This window comes from Branchiostoma floridae, chromosome 1 (assembly GCF_000003815.2).
Source record: "Branchiostoma floridae strain S238N-H82 chromosome 1, Bfl_VNyyK, whole genome shotgun sequence".
Classification (NCBI taxonomy): Eukaryota; Metazoa; Chordata; class Leptocardii; order Amphioxiformes; family Branchiostomatidae; genus Branchiostoma; species Branchiostoma floridae.
Genome location: NC_049979.1, coordinates 1,598,594 through 1,616,175, shown reverse-complemented (window position 1 = coordinate 1,616,175; position 17,582 = coordinate 1,598,594). Strand labels below are relative to the sequence as shown.

The 17,582-nt window shown below is 44.3% G+C and overlaps 1 protein-coding gene across 4 annotated transcripts in view; it reads left to right on the top strand.

The window, feature by feature from the left end:
- LOC118429979 (proteasome activator complex subunit 4-like) overlaps positions 1 to 17,582 on the top strand; it is a 52,479-nt gene that overhangs the window by 23,322 nt on the left and 11,575 nt on the right. Inside the window, exons 19-40 of one of the 4 annotated variants that reach the window (XM_035840828.1) lie at positions 857 to 1,072; positions 1,729 to 1,886; positions 2,343 to 2,438; positions 3,271 to 3,329; positions 3,738 to 3,809; positions 4,585 to 4,640; positions 4,999 to 5,097; positions 5,887 to 5,912; positions 6,001 to 6,037; positions 6,499 to 6,594; positions 7,834 to 7,962; positions 10,577 to 10,768; positions 11,482 to 11,615; positions 12,116 to 12,169; positions 12,601 to 12,730; positions 13,154 to 13,235; positions 13,916 to 14,078; positions 14,790 to 14,859; positions 15,238 to 15,363; positions 15,585 to 15,737; positions 16,181 to 16,285; positions 17,052 to 17,174. In XM_035840828.1, the coding sequence (XP_035696721.1) occupies positions 857 to 1,072; positions 1,729 to 1,886; positions 2,343 to 2,438; positions 3,271 to 3,329; positions 3,738 to 3,809; positions 4,585 to 4,640; positions 4,999 to 5,097; positions 5,887 to 5,912; positions 6,001 to 6,037; positions 6,499 to 6,594; positions 7,834 to 7,962; positions 10,577 to 10,768; positions 11,482 to 11,615; positions 12,116 to 12,169; positions 12,601 to 12,730; positions 13,154 to 13,235; positions 13,916 to 14,078; positions 14,790 to 14,859; positions 15,238 to 15,363; positions 15,585 to 15,737; positions 16,181 to 16,285; positions 17,052 to 17,150 (2,352 nt within the window). In that variant the 3' untranslated portion in view covers positions 17,151 to 17,174. Of the gene's footprint in view, positions 1 to 549; positions 652 to 856; positions 1,073 to 1,728; positions 1,887 to 2,342; positions 2,439 to 3,270; positions 3,330 to 3,737; positions 3,810 to 4,584; positions 4,641 to 4,998; positions 5,098 to 5,886; positions 5,950 to 6,000; positions 6,038 to 6,498; positions 6,595 to 7,833; positions 7,963 to 10,576; positions 10,769 to 11,481; positions 11,616 to 12,115; positions 12,170 to 12,600; positions 12,731 to 13,153; positions 13,236 to 13,915; positions 14,079 to 14,789; positions 14,860 to 15,237; positions 15,364 to 15,584; positions 15,738 to 16,180; positions 16,286 to 17,051; positions 17,175 to 17,582 lie in introns of those variants that run through there. The other 3 variants (XM_035840754.1, XM_035840900.1, XM_035840671.1) reach the window with 3 other exon arrangements.

The window sequence follows — 17,582 nt, the reverse complement described above, 5'->3', positions numbered from 1 at the left end:
CTATTTTTTTTTTTTTTATACATAATAGGTGGTTAACATTCAATGCATAATAGGTGGTACCATTCAATGCATAATAGGTGGTAACATTCAATGCATAATAGGTGGTAACATTCAATGCATAATAGGTGGTAACATTCAATGCAGCTAATGACAATCAACATACATCTACATCATATGACATTTATGTATAAACCCCAGTACATGGACCAGTGCAGGTTAGGTGCAGGTAGAGATCAGAAATACTTGCACAGCTCCAATTTTACATGCACTAACCTGCATATGCAGGTGGCATTTTGAGCCCTGCTACAAAATGTATGTGTTTACATGTGTATGTTGGGAAACTTCTGAGGTTGTTAAACTCGGGCGTTTGGGGCGTTTGTATCTGTTTACCCCCAGATCGTGCGCTGTGACGGCCTGACCGGCGTACCGTGACCAGCTGGTGCCCGTGTTGAAGCGCTCTCTGCACCTGACGTGTAAGGACGGGTACCAGCAGGCCTAATAAACAAACAAACAAACAAGCAAACAAACATGTATCTGTTTCTCCCCCAGATCGTGCGCTGTGACGGCATGACCCTGGTGGCGTACCGTGACCAGCTGGTGCCGGTGTTGAAGCGTTCTCTGCACCTGACGTGTAAGGACGGGTACCAACAGGCCTAATAAACAAACAAACAAACAAACATGTGTCTGTTTACTCCCCAGATCGTGCGCTGTGACGGCCTGACCCTGGTGGCGTACCGTGACCAGCTGGTGCCGGTGTTGAGGCGTTCTCTGCACCTGACGTGTAAGGACGGGTACCAACAGGCCTAATAAACAAACAAACAGACAAACAAACAAAATGTGTCTGTTTACCCCCCAGATCGTGCGTTGTGACGGCATGACCCTGGTGGCGTACCGTGACCAGCTGGTGCCCGTGTTGAAGCGCACCCTGCACCTGACATGTAAGGATGGGTACCAACAGGCCGGGCTGCTCCTTCGACACGCCCTGCGCGCCCTGACCCTCATCTACCCGCAGGAGTACCGCAGCATGCCCTTCCGCTTCGACCGGCCGCTCGACGAGTACCTGCCCATCAGGGTAAGGCTCAAATTACTCTGTTAGACATTTACCTGTTACAGTAACACTGCAGATGCTGAAATCAGGATAGTGCTAAATCTTAATACAGAGTAGAGAGGAGTACCGCAGCATGCCCTTCCGCTCAACGAGTACCTGCCCATCAGGGTAAGGCCTAACCTGGGTACCATCCGGCTAGTAGTTCGCTCCTATTATACGTTCGCTTATGATACCCGTTTTGGGATCTGCACACTCAAACCGTTTGATGGTAACTTCCGTTAATGAATGAATTAAGGAATAGGTTCTAGAGTACACGTTCCATTACAACAGGCCCCCCTGCAAGCAGACGGTGGGCGTTTCGGGTGTTGGAATGCCCGTTTTGACAAGCGCTTGAACCCATTCCTTAATTTGCTCATGTGTATGGACCAGTCACATAACAGATTACAAACGTTAATGTGGTCAAGGTTCCCAGACAGAACAGCAGAGAAGCGACTGAATATAGTGTATGATGTTGTCTTGACCGCAATCTGAAGATAGTAAATTGTGAGAGATCTACAAGTGGTTTACAACCCTAATCTGGCACATGGGAGTGGAAGTGCTTCCAGGATTTCTCTGTTAGCAATTTTTTTAGGGTCACTGATTGATCAATCACTTGATTAATGTTACTCTGTGTTTCCCAGGACTGGGGCACCCCCGGGAACCTGTTTGAGCTGGGTCTGCGCTGGCACATTCCCAGCCTGGAGGAGAAGAAGCTCGCCCTCTACCTGCTGGACACGTTCCTGCAGCCGGAGCTGGACAGGCTGGAGCAGCACTCAGAGGGAACCAGCGCGCTCTCCAGGTCAGGACAGTTTGTTTGTTTGTTTGTTTGTTTGTTTGTTTGTATTTATTTTACCTGCTGGACACGTTTCTGCAGCCTGAGCTGGACAGTCTGGAGCAGCCAACCGAGGGGACCAGCGCACTCTCCAGGTCAGGACAGTTTGTTTAGTAGGTCATTCAGTAGGTCGTGAGTTTGATCCCCGGCCGAGTCATACCAAAGACTTTAAAAATGGTACATGCTGCTTTCTCTGCTCAGCACTAATGAGGAAGAGTATGGGAGTTAAACACACATCACTACCAGCAGACCAGCCCCCTGCTGTAGTGACTTGCACAAATGTGTGGCCCAAGTGTCAACGGATGGATAAACTGAACTGACTGTGGCCCAAGGGCTACTTGAAATGGAGATGGGCGCCACCCCTAAGCATCTGCACAGATATACGGGCAACTTTACTTTTTTGTTTGTCCTGTCCTTCCGCAGAGACGAGCTGCAGCGCACGCTGATGATCGTACACGACGGGCTGATCGGAGCCGGCGCCATCATGCCCATGTGGGAGGAGCCAGAAACAGCTGACTTGTAAGGAAGCCTGGGCTCCCAGGTGTATGTCACATGTTCTGTTCTGGAGGGGTGGGGGGATGGTCTAAAGATTGTTGCACGGTAGACAGGAATTATGCAGGAAGCTGTCCAGTTCAGGGCAACTGGTAGCCTAGTACCCATCCTGTTTTAGCTCCAGTTTACTATGCTGGTACTTTTTTTTTTTTTTCTAAATCATGTTCGTAGGGCCTGATGTTACCATCATGGTGATGAAGAGCGGCCCATAGCGATAACTGTAGCAGCATTTCTTCTCCCTAAGTCAGAAACATCAAGCTTAAGCAAGCTTGACTTCACTGACTCAATAGGCGAAGCAGGGGTTACGAGACTGCTCGGGAAATTCCCTACCCCATTTTAGTTTCCCTACCCCAGACTTGGTGATCGCTTGCCCTGCTCCTATTACTATACTATACTAGGGTGGGGGACAGTAAGGCTTAGGGAAAAATGTTTTGTTTCAGTGGTACAGTACATATTTTAACATAGCGAAACTGAAATGCATGAGGACAGTCTTATATTTCCAATGTCAAACTTAGATTTTGTTCATAATTGCCACATAGCTGTGGATACATTTATCCTTCGTTAGAAAGGGCAAGCATTTTTTTTGTACTTGAAGCAGTACGTACACTGCCCAGTAACAGTCAACTGTATCCTCAGTTGATGTGCCTGTAAGTGTAACTAACTGGCTCCAACTGCCCTTGTTTAGGTTTGCAACAGCCCTGCTTACTTACATTACCAGTACGTACATGTAGTTGTCAGTTTCCTTCTTCTCTGTGATTGTGACATGACATGGTGTAAATGTTTCCACATTGTCCAACAGCATCAAGAGCAAAACTCCTCTAAGAGGGTTTGTCAACACCTACCAAGTTAAGGATGAGGGTAAGTCGTGTTCTCTTGGTTTATGCTCTATCTTCAGACATAAGATGCTGAGAAGTGCTTGGCATGTTGAATAATTTCCTATCTCACAACCACAATCTTAACATAACTTTACTCTTATTTCAGGTATAAGAAAACCCATAGGCACACAAAAGATCACATATACATACATGTACATTAAAAACATCTATCTATACAGTGGGCCATAGCAGTTGTGGAAGAATGAGTTTCTATCTGAACCAATGTGTTTCTACAGCTTGTCTGCAGGGTATAATGAAGTACATGTACAACTTAAACAAGCTCAACGTTATAATTTCTGGATTTTGGTGCCTATGGTATACATTTTTATGTGCGAAATACAATGTTAAAAGCATTGGGTTTGTAAGACTGTTTCCCATTCTTTCTTTTCAGCATTTGAAGCTCTGCTGAAGCCGAGGAAGAATCTCAGGGCAGTCATCTGTAAGGTCATGCAGAAACTAGTCGGTGAGTTTTGTACAGTCATCTGTAAGGTCATGCAGAAACTAGTCGGTGAGTTTTGTACACAGTCATCTGTAAGGTCATGCAGAAACTAGTCGGTGAGTCTTGTACAGCCATCTGTAAGGTCATGCAGAAACTAGTCGGTGAGTTTTGTACACAGTCATCTGTAAGGTCATGCAGAAACTAGTCGGTGAGTTTTGTACACAGTCATCTGTAAGGTCATGCAGAAACTAGTCAGTAAGTTTTGTACACAGTCATCTGTAATGTCATGCAGAAACTAGTCGGTGAGTTTTGTACACAGTCATCTGTAAGGTCATGCAGAAACTAGTCGGTAAGTTTTGTACACTGAGTCATCTGTAAGGTCATGCAGAAACTAGTCGGTAAGTTTTGTACACTGAGTCATCTGTAAGGTCATGCAGAAACTAGTCGGTGGGTTTTGTACACAGACTATATAATACACTAAGAATTATTTGGTTTTAGACAGTGTACTTGTTATCAGGATGCTACTGTCTGTGATGCTCCACAGAATGTCTGTCTAGTCTTATGATGTTTAATTTATCTAAAGACACAAGAAATTTGGCATCAGAAGCAAATTTCCTTGTACAAAGAATCAAAATACAATTTTTTCCATAACAAAGAAAAATGCAACACTCAATATTGTACATTCATTGATGTCCAACTTTGTCTCATTGGAATTTTAGAAAGTTTAGATAACTAGAGCTGAACGATCTCATTTAAAATTTATATCTAAGTCTTGAGGTTATTTTGTCTTTTTTTTCAGGTCACATCCTGACAAACAGTGAGGATGACACCAAGTCATTGTCCTTCATTATTAAGGTAGGAAATGAACAATCATATACATCCCACTAACACGCACCTCCAACAATGCTGATCATACACATCCCAATCATGTCCCTCTTATACAAATAATTATACTGTATTTGTAAAGCAATTTCAGGATATTCTTTGATGTTAGGAATATTTTTTAGGAGATATTTCACTTGTTGCATAAAAATAAAATTGGCTTCAAACAATCAAGGGTTTGAAAATGTATGGATGTTTTGGTTACGTTTTGTATTTTTGAGATATGCCTATGGTGCGCAGGGCTACAGAAACAACCTGTCGTTAGACATAGAAAAGAAACAGTATAATTGGCAGTATGATAACCTCTCTGAGTGTGCTGTTTTACATGCAGATCTACAGTGCAGTCCTGTTCTACTACGGAACTCTGAAGCACGAGTTTGATGGCAGATGGAAGAGCTTCACTGTGGTGAAGAAGGCCATAGAAGACAAGGTGGGGTAGAAAACTATTAATCAATCAACGCTTTCATCATTATCAAACTTTTTAGACACATGATGTACTGTTTGTAGACATACACATATATCAACAACCATTGGATGCAACATCGTATCTGCTTAACATCATCATCATCGGTCTGTAATATCTTCAAGCATCAAAACACAATCATTCTCTACCTAAAAGTTCAGATCTGTTCAGTAACAATCACCTGTCCTATCAGGATAATTGAAGAAAATTGTCTTCTGTTTTCCCCTCCCAACTCCTCTGTAGCAATCTCATTTTGGCAGGGCCACACTTGTTTCTTTCACCCACACTCTCTTGCAGGCTTTTAGCCAGGCATGCATCAACGCGTCATCTGGACGCACTTTTCTTCTTTCTTTTATACCGCTGGACGCCCTTACACTGGGGAGAAAATCGTCTGACAAGCATGAAATTCTGATTGACCAGGGATGCTACCAGGTCATCTGTGGTTGTAGTCTTCTACTGTGACATTTGTAACAGTATTTTTGCCTCTTGGGATACCTAAGAATGCACTTTTTTAACTTAAAATCATCAAAAACTCTGCACCATGGAAGGTGGATGCCCCCAGACCCCCCTACAATAGTCACTTACCGCTACTCACCAATAAGTTGGACTCCCTATTATAAAATCCTAGCTAAAAGCCTGCTCTATTGCATGATCTTTTGAATATGTATGTCATTGGCAAACACAAGTACACAATAGATAGACTGAACACTCTTGATGTTATTGTTAACACCAAGTTTTTATCTTATGTTCCTGCAGCTCCAAGGGAAGAAGAGGCACATCAGGGCTCTGCTTGTGGACAGAGTGTCTCTACAGCATGAGGTGAGTCTGTTGGTCTGTCTGTCTGTCTTCCTGTCTGTCTGTCTGTCTCAGGGCTCTGCTTGTGGACAGAGTGTCTCTGCAGCATGAGATGAGTCTGTTGGTCTGACTGTCTTTCTGTCTGTGTGTTGCCTGTCTCTCTGTGTGTATCCAGGTTAAAAAATTGTTGTTAAAGCCAGGTTATGCAATGAGCAAGCTTTGTTCTTTGTTGCAGTGTACCTACCCCCATTGAAAAGAAGTAGTAGGTAGAATTTTGTACCTTGCTATCTGTGAGTATTAATGGAGGTGTGAGTGAGACTTAGATTCAGTTTTCTTGCAGTAATGGATAAATGTCATCCCCAAATTCCCGACCTTACTTTGCAAAAAAATTGCGCCCCCAAACAAAAAATCTTTTTTGCTCTGCACAACAGGTTGATTTAATCCCTGGTATCAAGTGACACTTTGAAGCAATTTGGTAGGCACACTCCTTTGTGATTGGTAGTTGATGATTTTTAAGCTGTGTGTGTGTTGTTGCAGTAACTGATACATGTTTGACCTGCTCTGTTACTGCAGATGCGAGTGCTGGATAAGGAGCACGCCCCCTACACACCCCTGGTGCAGGAGGTCATGCAAGACCTGCTCAAACTATCCACAAGTCACTACGGGGAGGTCAGGAACACTCTTAAGCATTAAGATGTAGATACCACCTTTTTCATTATGTTACAATTTTAAACTTTATATCTGTACACAAAATAAAGCGCTTACGAACAAGCTTTCGATCAGTCCTCTGATCCTTTTCAAGTTGAAATGACCCAAAGCCTAAGTCACACATCCAGACCGGAAGTGTGACATCAGCAAAGGGTCAAAGGTGCTTGGCAGTCGGTATCAGCCCCCATCTCGGTTGAGGGAAGGTTGATGGGCTCTGATGTAGATAGCCTCTTTCACTCCCCTAAGAAACTTGATAAGGATCAGAGGACTGATCGAAAGCTTGTTGGTAAGCGCTTTATTTTGTGTACGGATATAAAGTGTAGAATTATATCACAATGTTGACTATCGTCACAGATTAATTTACATTCAACTACCTTTTCCAGATGAAAAGTGCTGAAGCACTAAAAAAAATAGAGTCAAAGCTTTTCCAGAATATCACTCTGGGGACAGATAAAATCTGGTCTATGTGGTCGTGGACAGGTGGCAGTTATAGACACTGCAGGATTCTTGACGCTTTTGTCATTGCAGGGCTCGAAATTCATTTTTGGGATTAGGTGCACTGCAGCTTAGAAAATTAGGTGCACCAAAAATTTTTGGGTGCACCACTTAAGTAGAATGTAAAAAAAAGATAATAACAAAACTTAGTTACAAGCTATCAAATTCTTAAACGAGTAACATGCATGACAGACATTTTTATTGTCTTTCTAACACTTAGATGTCAAGAATACGATGTATACTAGTATTTTTTTTAAATTTTTATTTCATTTCATTCATTTTGACATGTATACTAGAATACTTGATATCTTTCCATGCAAAAACCTAAGAAAATATTTGGGTGCACCCACTGAAAAAAATTGGGTGCACAGTTCCAATTTTGGGTGCACCTGGGTGCACATGCACCCAGTATTTCGAGCCCTGCATTGGGGAAAAATTATCTAAGGGACTACCAAAAAATGGTCACACTGGCCAGGTGGTGCAAATCATCAAAAGCCTACACACTTCTTAACTGTCGTGTGGGCTGAAAAAGGAACAGAAATGGAAAGAGCTAAAGAGAAAAGGAATGGAATTAACATGTAATATTGAGGAAGTAGGATCTAGCTGCAGGAATAAAATACATGTACGTAATGGTACAATTGTACTCTTGTCGTAGCTGTAAGGATCACAAGAAGGACAGATAAAGATGATGTTTGTCACCCCCAGGTGCGTGCGAAGGCTCAGCAAGCGTTCCTCGGATGCCTACAGATGTACCCCTACTGTCACCTGGACCTTCTGCCGTCCATTCTCACCTACCTGAAGGATGACCCCAACATCTCACACGACCAGTTCAAGGTGAGCACCTCACCTTTTTCTTTACACCTGTGTTGCATAACAGTTTTAGTGCCATTTGGCAAAATGTGTTAGTATGGTTTGAGCCATTTCACATGTGGTTAGGGTAAGACTTCTAGAATCTAAAGGTTATGGTCTTGAATCTCTGGCAGGCCCCAATGTCTTGCCCATGGAAGAGACTCTTTGATACTATGTCCTCACTTGACACAGGTGACACTGTGGTTAGGTCCTCTCTAGAAAGACACAGAGCCGGTCCTGTGTTTAAGGAGAATTTAACGCCTCAAGCACATTTAAGAACCCACCACACTTATTGAAAAGAGTTGGGGTCCATCCCAGTGTTAGTGGATCAAACCCTACAGTCTGGGCTGACACAGCATGTACCTACTGTACAAAGCTGGTGTGCTACTCCCAAAGGAGGTTCACTGTATGTCTTGCATGTGTTTCCTAATGAGTGAGACTTGTATTACATGTCTCCCCCCTCTCATGTTTCAGGGTGCCCTGTATGTCCTACATGTGTTTCCTAGTCAGTGAGACATCTAGTATGTCATTGTTTCCCCCTTATGTGCTTCAGGGTGCCCTGTATGTCCTGCTAGGTTACCTAATGAGTGAGACTTGTATTTCATGTCTCCCCCTCTCATGTTACAGGGCGCCCTGTATGTCCTACTAGGGTTACCTAATGAATGAGACATGTATTTCACGACTACCCGTCTCATGTTTCAGGGTGCCCTGTATGTCCTGCATGTGTTTCCTAGTCAGTGAGACATATGGTATACAATGTATGTCATTGTCTCCCCCACATATGTTTCAGGGTGCCCTTTATGTCCCGCATGTGTTTCCTAGTGAGACATGTAGTGTGTCATGGCTACCCCTCATCAGCATGTGTTACCTATAAAGAGTGATAAATCCGGTATGTCATTGTCTTCCCCCTTATGTGTTACAGGGTGCCCTGTATGTCCTGCTAGGGTTACCTAATGAGTGAGACATGTATGTCATGACTACCCTTCATATGTTGCAGGGTGCCCTGTATGTTCTGCATGTCTGCATCTGCATAAGTTACCCCCAAATGACCCCGCGAGGGGCAAAAGTAGGGGGGGGAGCTGAGGCTCCCGGGTTAGGGCGGGCAGGCCGCCTGCCTGGCACGGAAGTGCTCAACGTTGGGAGCGCTTACAACCGTGCCAGGCAGGGCATTGCACTCGGGAATTGTGCGTGGGAAAAAAGAATGTTTGTAGATATCGGTGCGTGCAAATATGTGTTGATATTTGAAGTCGTGACTACCCCGGGTGCGCCCTTGGGCAGGCTTCAGAATATTGCTGGCGTCTATGTTAATATTATTGTTGACTACTTTATAGAAAAAGGTGAGGCGGGCGTTCCTCCTCCTTTCGGAGAGAGGGCGCCACTGCAGGTCTGAAAGCATTTGTGTCACACTGCTAGTCTGCCGGTAGTCATTTAGGGTCACTCGGGCTGCCCTGCGCTGGACGGCCTCCACCGCCTGTATCCCTTTGTTGGTGTACGGGTCCCAGACGATGGCACTATATTCCAAGTGAGGCCGTACCAGCGCTTTGTAACAAGTGGCCTTGACCCTAGATGGACAATGGGTCAAGTTGCGCCGAATGACTCCTAGGACCTTACCAGCTTTGCTAGTGGCGTGGTTGATATGGGTGTCCCACCGCAAATCGTCGGACAGTTGTACTCCAAGATAGGGGTGGGACTTAACACCGGTAAGGGCTTCTCCACAGAGGGAGTACTGAGTTATGATGGGGTGCTTTTTACGGGTGATATGGAGGATGTGACATTTAGAGGGGTTGAACGACATGAGCCAACGATTTTGCCATTCTGTTAGCGCATCAAGGTCAGACTGCAGCCCTTGTGCGTCAGAAGGCTTGCTGATAGTTCGATAAATCAAGCAATCGTCAGCAAACAGTCGAACATGTGAGTCTACGAGTACATGAACGAGTACGAGAACATGTATGTTCTGCATGTGTTACCTAATGAGACTTGTATTACATGTCTCCCCCCCTCTCATGTTTCAGGGCGCCCTGTATGTTCTGCATGTGTTTCCTAGTCAGTGAGACTTGTATTACATGTCTCCCCCTCTCATGTTTCAGGGTGCCCTGTATGTCCTGCTGGGGTTACCTAATGAGTGAGACATGTATTACATGTCTCCCCCTCTCATGTTTCAGGGTGCCCTGTATGTCCTGCATGTGTTTCCTAGTCAGTGAGACATCTAGTATGTCATTGTTTCCCCATCATGTGTTGCAGGGTGCCCTGTATGTCCTACATGTGTTTCCTAGTCAGTGAGACATGAAGTATGTCATTGTTTCCCCATCATGTGCTTCAGGGTGCCCTGTATGTTCTGCATGTGTTTCCTAGTCAGTGAGACTTGTATTACATGTCTCCCCCCTCTCATGTTTCAGTCAGTGAGACATCTAGTATGTCATTGTCTCCCCCTCATATGTTTCAGGGTGCCCTGTATGTTCTGCTAGGGTTTATTACCTAATGAGTGAGACTTGTATTTCATGTCTCCCCCTCTCATGTGCTTCAGGGTGCCCTGTATGTCCTGCTGGGGTTACCTAATGAATGAGACATGTATTTCATGACTACCCATCTCGTGTTTCAGGGTGCCCTGTATGTCCTGCTGGGCACCAGGAGCTGCTGCCTGGCCAGCGCCAGCGAGTACCCGGTCATCCGCCAGCTGTGGCCGACCATCCTGCAGGCCGGACACTCCGAGAAGCCCTCCATCCAGCGGCTCATCGAGGATGTCACCGACAGAATACACCGCAACTACGAGACGGTCGCCGTACAGTCAGAGGTCAGGAAAAGACTCTGGTAGTAAAAGTTAAAGTTAAAGTTGTCGTATTGGGTGGCGGCCATCTCCATTACGTATCCCTGGGCCACACAATTCCGTGCAATCACTACAGCAGGGGGCTAGTCTGCTGGTAGTGTTCTGTATGCACAACTACCTAAATGTTTCCTTTGATATTGGATAATTTTATTATGTATTGTATATGTGCTATGTGTACTTTGTACTTTTATGTCCAGGATTACCTGAAAAGCAGGCCGATTTCCGGCCTGAGATGTAATTACTGGTAAAATAAATAAAGTGAAAGTGAAAGTGTTTCCCAAATGAGGAGAACTACGCAGAGATGTACCATTTTTAAAAGTCTTTGGTATGAATTGGCCGGGGATCGAACTCACGCCCTTCTGAATTCAAACCCGCACAGTTAAAATTCATCTCCATAGATTGGGCAATATGAAGTACTGTCAATTTATTAATGTCACAATGGAATGGGAAAGGAGGTATTCGCAGTGTTTAAAGTTTGTAGTACAATTCTGTAGTGCAGTAGTACAAATGCAATTACAATCATGGCACATGTGCATTGTAATTCATATTCGGGGTGTGATGATTTCCTGAAAATAAAACCACTGCAAACATTTCACAAATCACACTGATAATGATTATGAAGTTATAAGTAGTTTATCAGGTTTTTATAGTGTTGTATAAAGAAGTTTATCCCTCTCCAGGTGTCAGAAGCTAGTGTGGACCTTGCCAAGGCAGTTCTCGCATCCAAGAAGCCAGCCCCCAGCTGCACTCCCACCACAGAGGAGATAGAGGGCGCTGCTAAGGACCTGGAGAGAAGGAACAAGGAAACCCTGGAGTAAGTCTGGAGAACCCTGAATACTTACTTGTACATTGTGATAGTTTACTTTGGTACACAACCACCTTCTATAACTGCTAACGTTTTCGCAGCTGCTCTAGTTATCTGCGTCAACTTTCTCCTTGTCTTATTGGGACATAATCATCGATCAGAAGAAAGATGCATTCTTTGTGACAAAGCTGTCCCCAATGATGGCGCAGAACAGCTGCTGAAACATTGGCTTGCACATCAGGGTTATGTTAACTTGTCTTATTGTGATGTAATCATCACAAGAAAGATGCGTTCTGCAACTTGACTCCACTTCTCCTTGCTGCTTTTGACAAAGCAGTCCCTGATGAAGGCACAGAGCAGCTGCTGAAACACTGGCAGAGAAAGAAGTGTGATTGTAAACCAAAGAAGATGATGTTAAATTCACTAAATGATGTTGAATTGAGAAAATATTTACCCAAACCATGAATTCAAAATATTTTTTCTCAACCCTTTTGCTTGTTGTTTTTCAGCATTTACCATGACCTAGTGAACACCTTGCTGGACCTCTTGGAGTCTGGAAAACTGTAAGTCTACTCAGATAATGTTTAGTTTTGTGTTCTTTCACCAATGAAGTTGATTGGCACTGACACACGTGTGAAGTTAGCTCCTCATGGGTTAACAGTTTGCAAGAATCACTGGACATGCTTCACATCACAATGAACTATCTCCTGTTGCTAAAAAACAGTAAGTTGTCAGTACCTTACCCAAAAGAAAATAATTATCAAACAGGTTCGTGTGGAAAGGACTTGAAAGATAGAATCTATGACAAGATGTACACGGGAGGTCAAACTTTGTTTTCGCTCAAACCCTGCAAGTAAGATACATGTATTAGGTACAGAGTATAGATTTGTCCTTCCCAGTTTTACAAAATGTAGCCTACAATGTACAAATGTAGACTCTTTGGAATCAACATTTTGAGATTGAGTTTTAACTAGGTAATGGGTAATATTTCCAGGAGGTGGAGATTTGTGCAGATCTCCATCGGGATGCTGACTCTGCAGATCCGCAGGGACACCCCCCTCCCGCCCCGCGCGGTCGCCATGTTCACCAGGTCGCTCGTCGACGACACCATCACAGTCAGGAAGGTGGGTCTTTGGTAACAGGTGTTTCCATGGCAATGGCATTCTGTTGCTATGCATCAAGTCAAGCTGCAAAGTGATCATACATTCATGCTTTTATCAGATTGTTTAGCTGTTTTGCTGTCTTCTACACGTAGTCTTGAAGTTACTTCGCCTGTTTCTGCCTCTTCAATTACTTTTGCGTGGAGCTTTTTCCACCCGATTTGTGACGGTAATTGATTTGTACATTTTGCACACAAAGTAAAGAGCTCACCAACAAACACTCAATCAGTACACTGACCTCAAGTTGAAATGTCCCATGGTCTGAATTTCTACATTAATTGGTCACTTTCCTTGTGTATGGAATTGGCATATAGAATTTCTTTGAACTTTGAGTTGTCCACTAACATTCTGTGTGTATTGCACTGTGCATTGTACTGTGTATTGCAGATGGCCATCGGTGCTGTTGTCGCCATCTTGAAGCAGCAGAAAAGGGAACACAAGAAGAAGGAGATAGACCCTTTCAAAGAAGGTAAATGTTCACACTGCCAGAATCCTGAGGACTCTTTTGGTGTTTTGGTGTGATTTCATATTACAGTGTGTTTACTATGTGTGACATTTTTCTAACTGTACTGTACTGTAGCAAATACTGAATCAGATGATTGTATCATTTTGGAGGTTTTTGCTGTGCATCTCCAGCAAAATGATGACAAAGCAAATATGTGTTTTTATGCATCCGTGTTATTTTGACTGTGACTCCACAAGAATAAATGGCGTACGTAAGAGGTTATTTTTACACAACCAGTTTTTCTCACCTGCTGATGTTTCGAAAATGAATAAATGAATTTTACAGTAGTTCTCAGCACTACCTACAGTGTACATGTACTTCCTCCCCTGTCCCTGGTGCAGGAGCATGCCAGCCCCCACCCCCTGGTTCCCTGGTGCCCCTGGGGGAGAGGGACGACAAGTGACTGCAGTACTCTACTGTAGAGATTAGCCCACAGCGATTCAGTACTAACTACAGCATTACATGTACTTCCTCCCCTGTCCCTGGTGCAGGAGGGTGCCAGCCCCCACCCCCGGGCTGCCTGGTGCCCCTGGGGGAGAGGGACGACAAGTACAGTGCTACAATACTCTACTGTAGAGATTATCCCACAGCGATTCAGTACTAACTACAGCATACATGTACTTCCTCCCCTGTCCCTGGTGCAGGAGGGTGCCAGCCCCCACCCCCGGGCTCCCTGGTGCCCCTGGGGGAGAGGGGAGACAACAAGTGGCTGCAGTACGACAGCAGCAAGCTTCCCAAGACTCAGGCCCAGTGGGACAACACCACCTTCGTGGACAAGACTCACTGGGGCTTCAACACCTGGCCCAAGTAAGAGAGAAATCTGTCCCTGATGTTTAAGTACAGAAAACATTTATCTTCTGTAAAATAAATGAGGAAATCTCTAAGAAGCTGCTGCAATGAAACATTTTGGGAAATACATATGACCGTATATATTATGACAATGAGTTGGATGCACCTTGGTGCAGAGGGATGCCCTTTCAAAATCTTATGACCAAATGTAGAACTTTCTTGGCTTATGTGTTATCATTCATGCTTGCTGAGCTGGTGCATTTGGCTCCAGGAGTATGGCTCACAGGACAAGACATAAAAACAGTGACTGTACATTTTGAGCTTTTTGTCTCTGTGCATGCCTTTGACTAAGTACCATACATGTACATCCTGTTAAATGTAGTTGCAGAAAGTGACTAAGACAAACACATAATGATAATTGACTTGAACTTGAAAGTTCATCTGTGTTGGTAGAAGTCATTATTGAACTAGTTAAACTGTAATTTCCAACACAAAAATTGGACTCACTCAAATTTGACTTCCTGCAACCTATGATCCACTGGTCACTGAGTCACATGTTCTATCTGCATAGCGTGACATCACGACAGCAGTGGATTGTTCATTCCTTTACAAAGACTGGTGCTGTTCAGTCGAAAATTTGGGTGAGTCCAATTTTTGTGTTGGAAATTACAGTTTAACTCGTTCAATAATGATAATTGACATGCATTGTTTTCATTGTTCCCTGCCCAGGCCCATGCTGACGTACGCACCTGCAGACCAGCAGCCTCCGCTGGGGCGGAAGAGAGAGGACATGTTGGAGGTAACACACTACAACTTTCACTTCTTAGTTCAATTCTGTTTCGTGGTGATATTGCACATCGTATTGCCTATATGTATAGCATGTGTTGTCCAGTGGATAAAATCTCTTGACCAAGAGGTCTGGAGTTCAAATCAAATGCCAGTCTTTTTCACATGTATGCTACTGTAAAGGCTTGTAGGCCTAAGGACAGGCCTTAAAGTCATGGTCCATCGGTTGCAAGATATGATACATGAGTATTCCAGTGGTTAGAGGCCCTGCCTCTGGAACTAGAAGCTGTGATTTCGATTCCGGCTGTGTCGATCACCTAACATAGTGGAGTTGGATATTACCCGCAATATGATGCTGCTTACTGAAATATTTTGTCTTTGTTCCCTGTAGGGTGAAGGCATCATTTTCGACCACTTCTCCAACACGGAGTTTGTGGACAAACTGATCGGCTTCCTGTCACTGGAGGACAGGAAAGGTAGAGACAAATTCAGCAACCGCAGATTCAACATGTTTAAGGTAGGTCCATTCATTCAAGTTAAACAGAAAAATACATTGGTATGCATACAGTATGAGTATCACTTGAATGAGTTGCCCTCTTCCATACTCTTCCACAGGAACTAAGTGACGGTTGAGAAAGCAGGGCACATCCAGACAGGCGGTTTCGGTGTTGGATGTCCCTGCGTAAGAGGATGACATATACTATGTGCAGCATTAGACATCATGCTCTCTTCTTGCAGGGTTTGTTCAGGAACTACGACGACTCCCTCCTGCCCCTGTTCAAGCCCCACATGGAGCGGCTGGCGGCCGACACGCAGGAGTTCAGCCAGAGATGCCTGGCAGAGATAGTAGCTGGGCTCATCAGGGGGGCCAAACACTGGACCTTTGACAAGGTACGCACAAACCTCTGACACCTTCGACAAGGTACGCACAAACCTCTGACACCTTCGACAAGGTACGCACAAACCTCTGACACCTTCGACAAGGTACGCACAAACCCCTGACACCTTCGACAAGGTACGCACAAACCTCTGACACCTTCGACAAGGTACACACAAACCTCTGACACCTTCGACAAGGTACACACAAACCTCTGACACCTTCAACAAGGTACACACAAACCTCTGACACCTTTGACAAGGTACGCACTAACCGCTGACACCTTCAACGAGGTACGCACAAACCTCTGACACCTTCAGCTACTCAGCTATCAGCTCGAACTGTGCAACTTCTTGCCCCAACAGGTCTTGTTGAACAGTACAGATCCATTTGTAAGTTTTTGCAGTGCGGTAGAGAGTTCAACTAAGTCTTATTCTTCTTTTTTGGTCTTTTAAAGCAAGAGAAGCTGTACGAGTTCCTGCTGCCACTGCTCAAGACTGTCATGACCAACGCTTCGGTGGAGACCATAGGAGACTGGGCACAGAGCATGTCTTCAGCTGTGGTAGGTTATCCCATAGGAGACTGGGCACAGAGCATGTCTTCTGCTGTGGTAGGTTATCACATAGGAGACTGGGCACAGAGCATGTCTTCTGCTGTGGTAGGTTATCCCATAGGAGACTGGGCACAGAGCATGTCTTCTGCTGTGGTAGGTTATCACATCCCTCTCTACAGTAGGAGACTGGGCACAGAGCATGTCTTCTGCTGTGGTAGGTTATCACATCCCTCTCTACAGTAGGAGACTGGGCACAGAGCATGTCTTCTGCTGTGGTAGGTTATCACATCCCTCTCTACAGTAGGAGACTGGGCACAGAGCATGTCTTCTGCTGTGGTAGGTTATCACATCCCTCTCTACAGTAGGAGACTGGGCACAGAGCATGTCTTCTGCTGTGGTAGGTGATCACAGACCAGCTTTGTGTAGAATAAAGCCAGTGAAAGTACAACACACTTAAAAGTCATATTTGAAACCCTGAGGTGCAATGATGAAAACCTTATACAAGGTATTTTATGTTGCTACTGGATTTGCAGTAAGTTCCACATGCCACTTGAAAGTGTATACTCTAGTACCTCATTCTATTGTACTTGCATAAACCTTCGTTTTTGCTTCAACACACATGACAAATTGATAAGATTTATTCTTTGTGGCTTTTAAAATATGTCCAAATATCTGTACCTTCAACCCTTAACCACAAGACTCACTATAATTGTAATACGTATCGGATATCATGAAATGGGATATAATATATGACATGTTGTGTTTGTGTTTACAGGAAAACAGGGACCCCAGAAAGATCCACTGGCTGTTGGAGGCTTTGATGGAAGACTGTGCGAACCAGTCAGGGGGATCCTTCTTATACTCAAGGTGTTAAATGATAATCCCTTTTGCAAGTACTTCCTGTCTTGAATTTTGAAAACTGAGAATTTACACTAAGCAAGGCAATATTCGTCAGTTTCTGAGGAAATACATCCCGGCAACTGCATGCAGGAGAAGTGACTTGACAACAAAAGATGTCACCACTCTTATCAAAAAGAGCAGGGGTTCTTTCAGTATGATTGGATCAAGTAATATGCAGCATGTATACCTAGTGTACAAACTAGTGTGTTATACCGCAAGGTCTGACTGTCTAAAAGTTTTTTTGCTACAAACAAGTCCATTCAGCATTCTGTCTGGGATCTCCACAGTACTGGCCAACCCCTTCCTTAGTTGTTGTTTTGAGATCCCACCACACTTAAATAAAACAAGACTAGTGGTTTTGAAAAAGCTGACGTTTGCCCTTTATAGTGTTTGTGTTTGTCTAAAA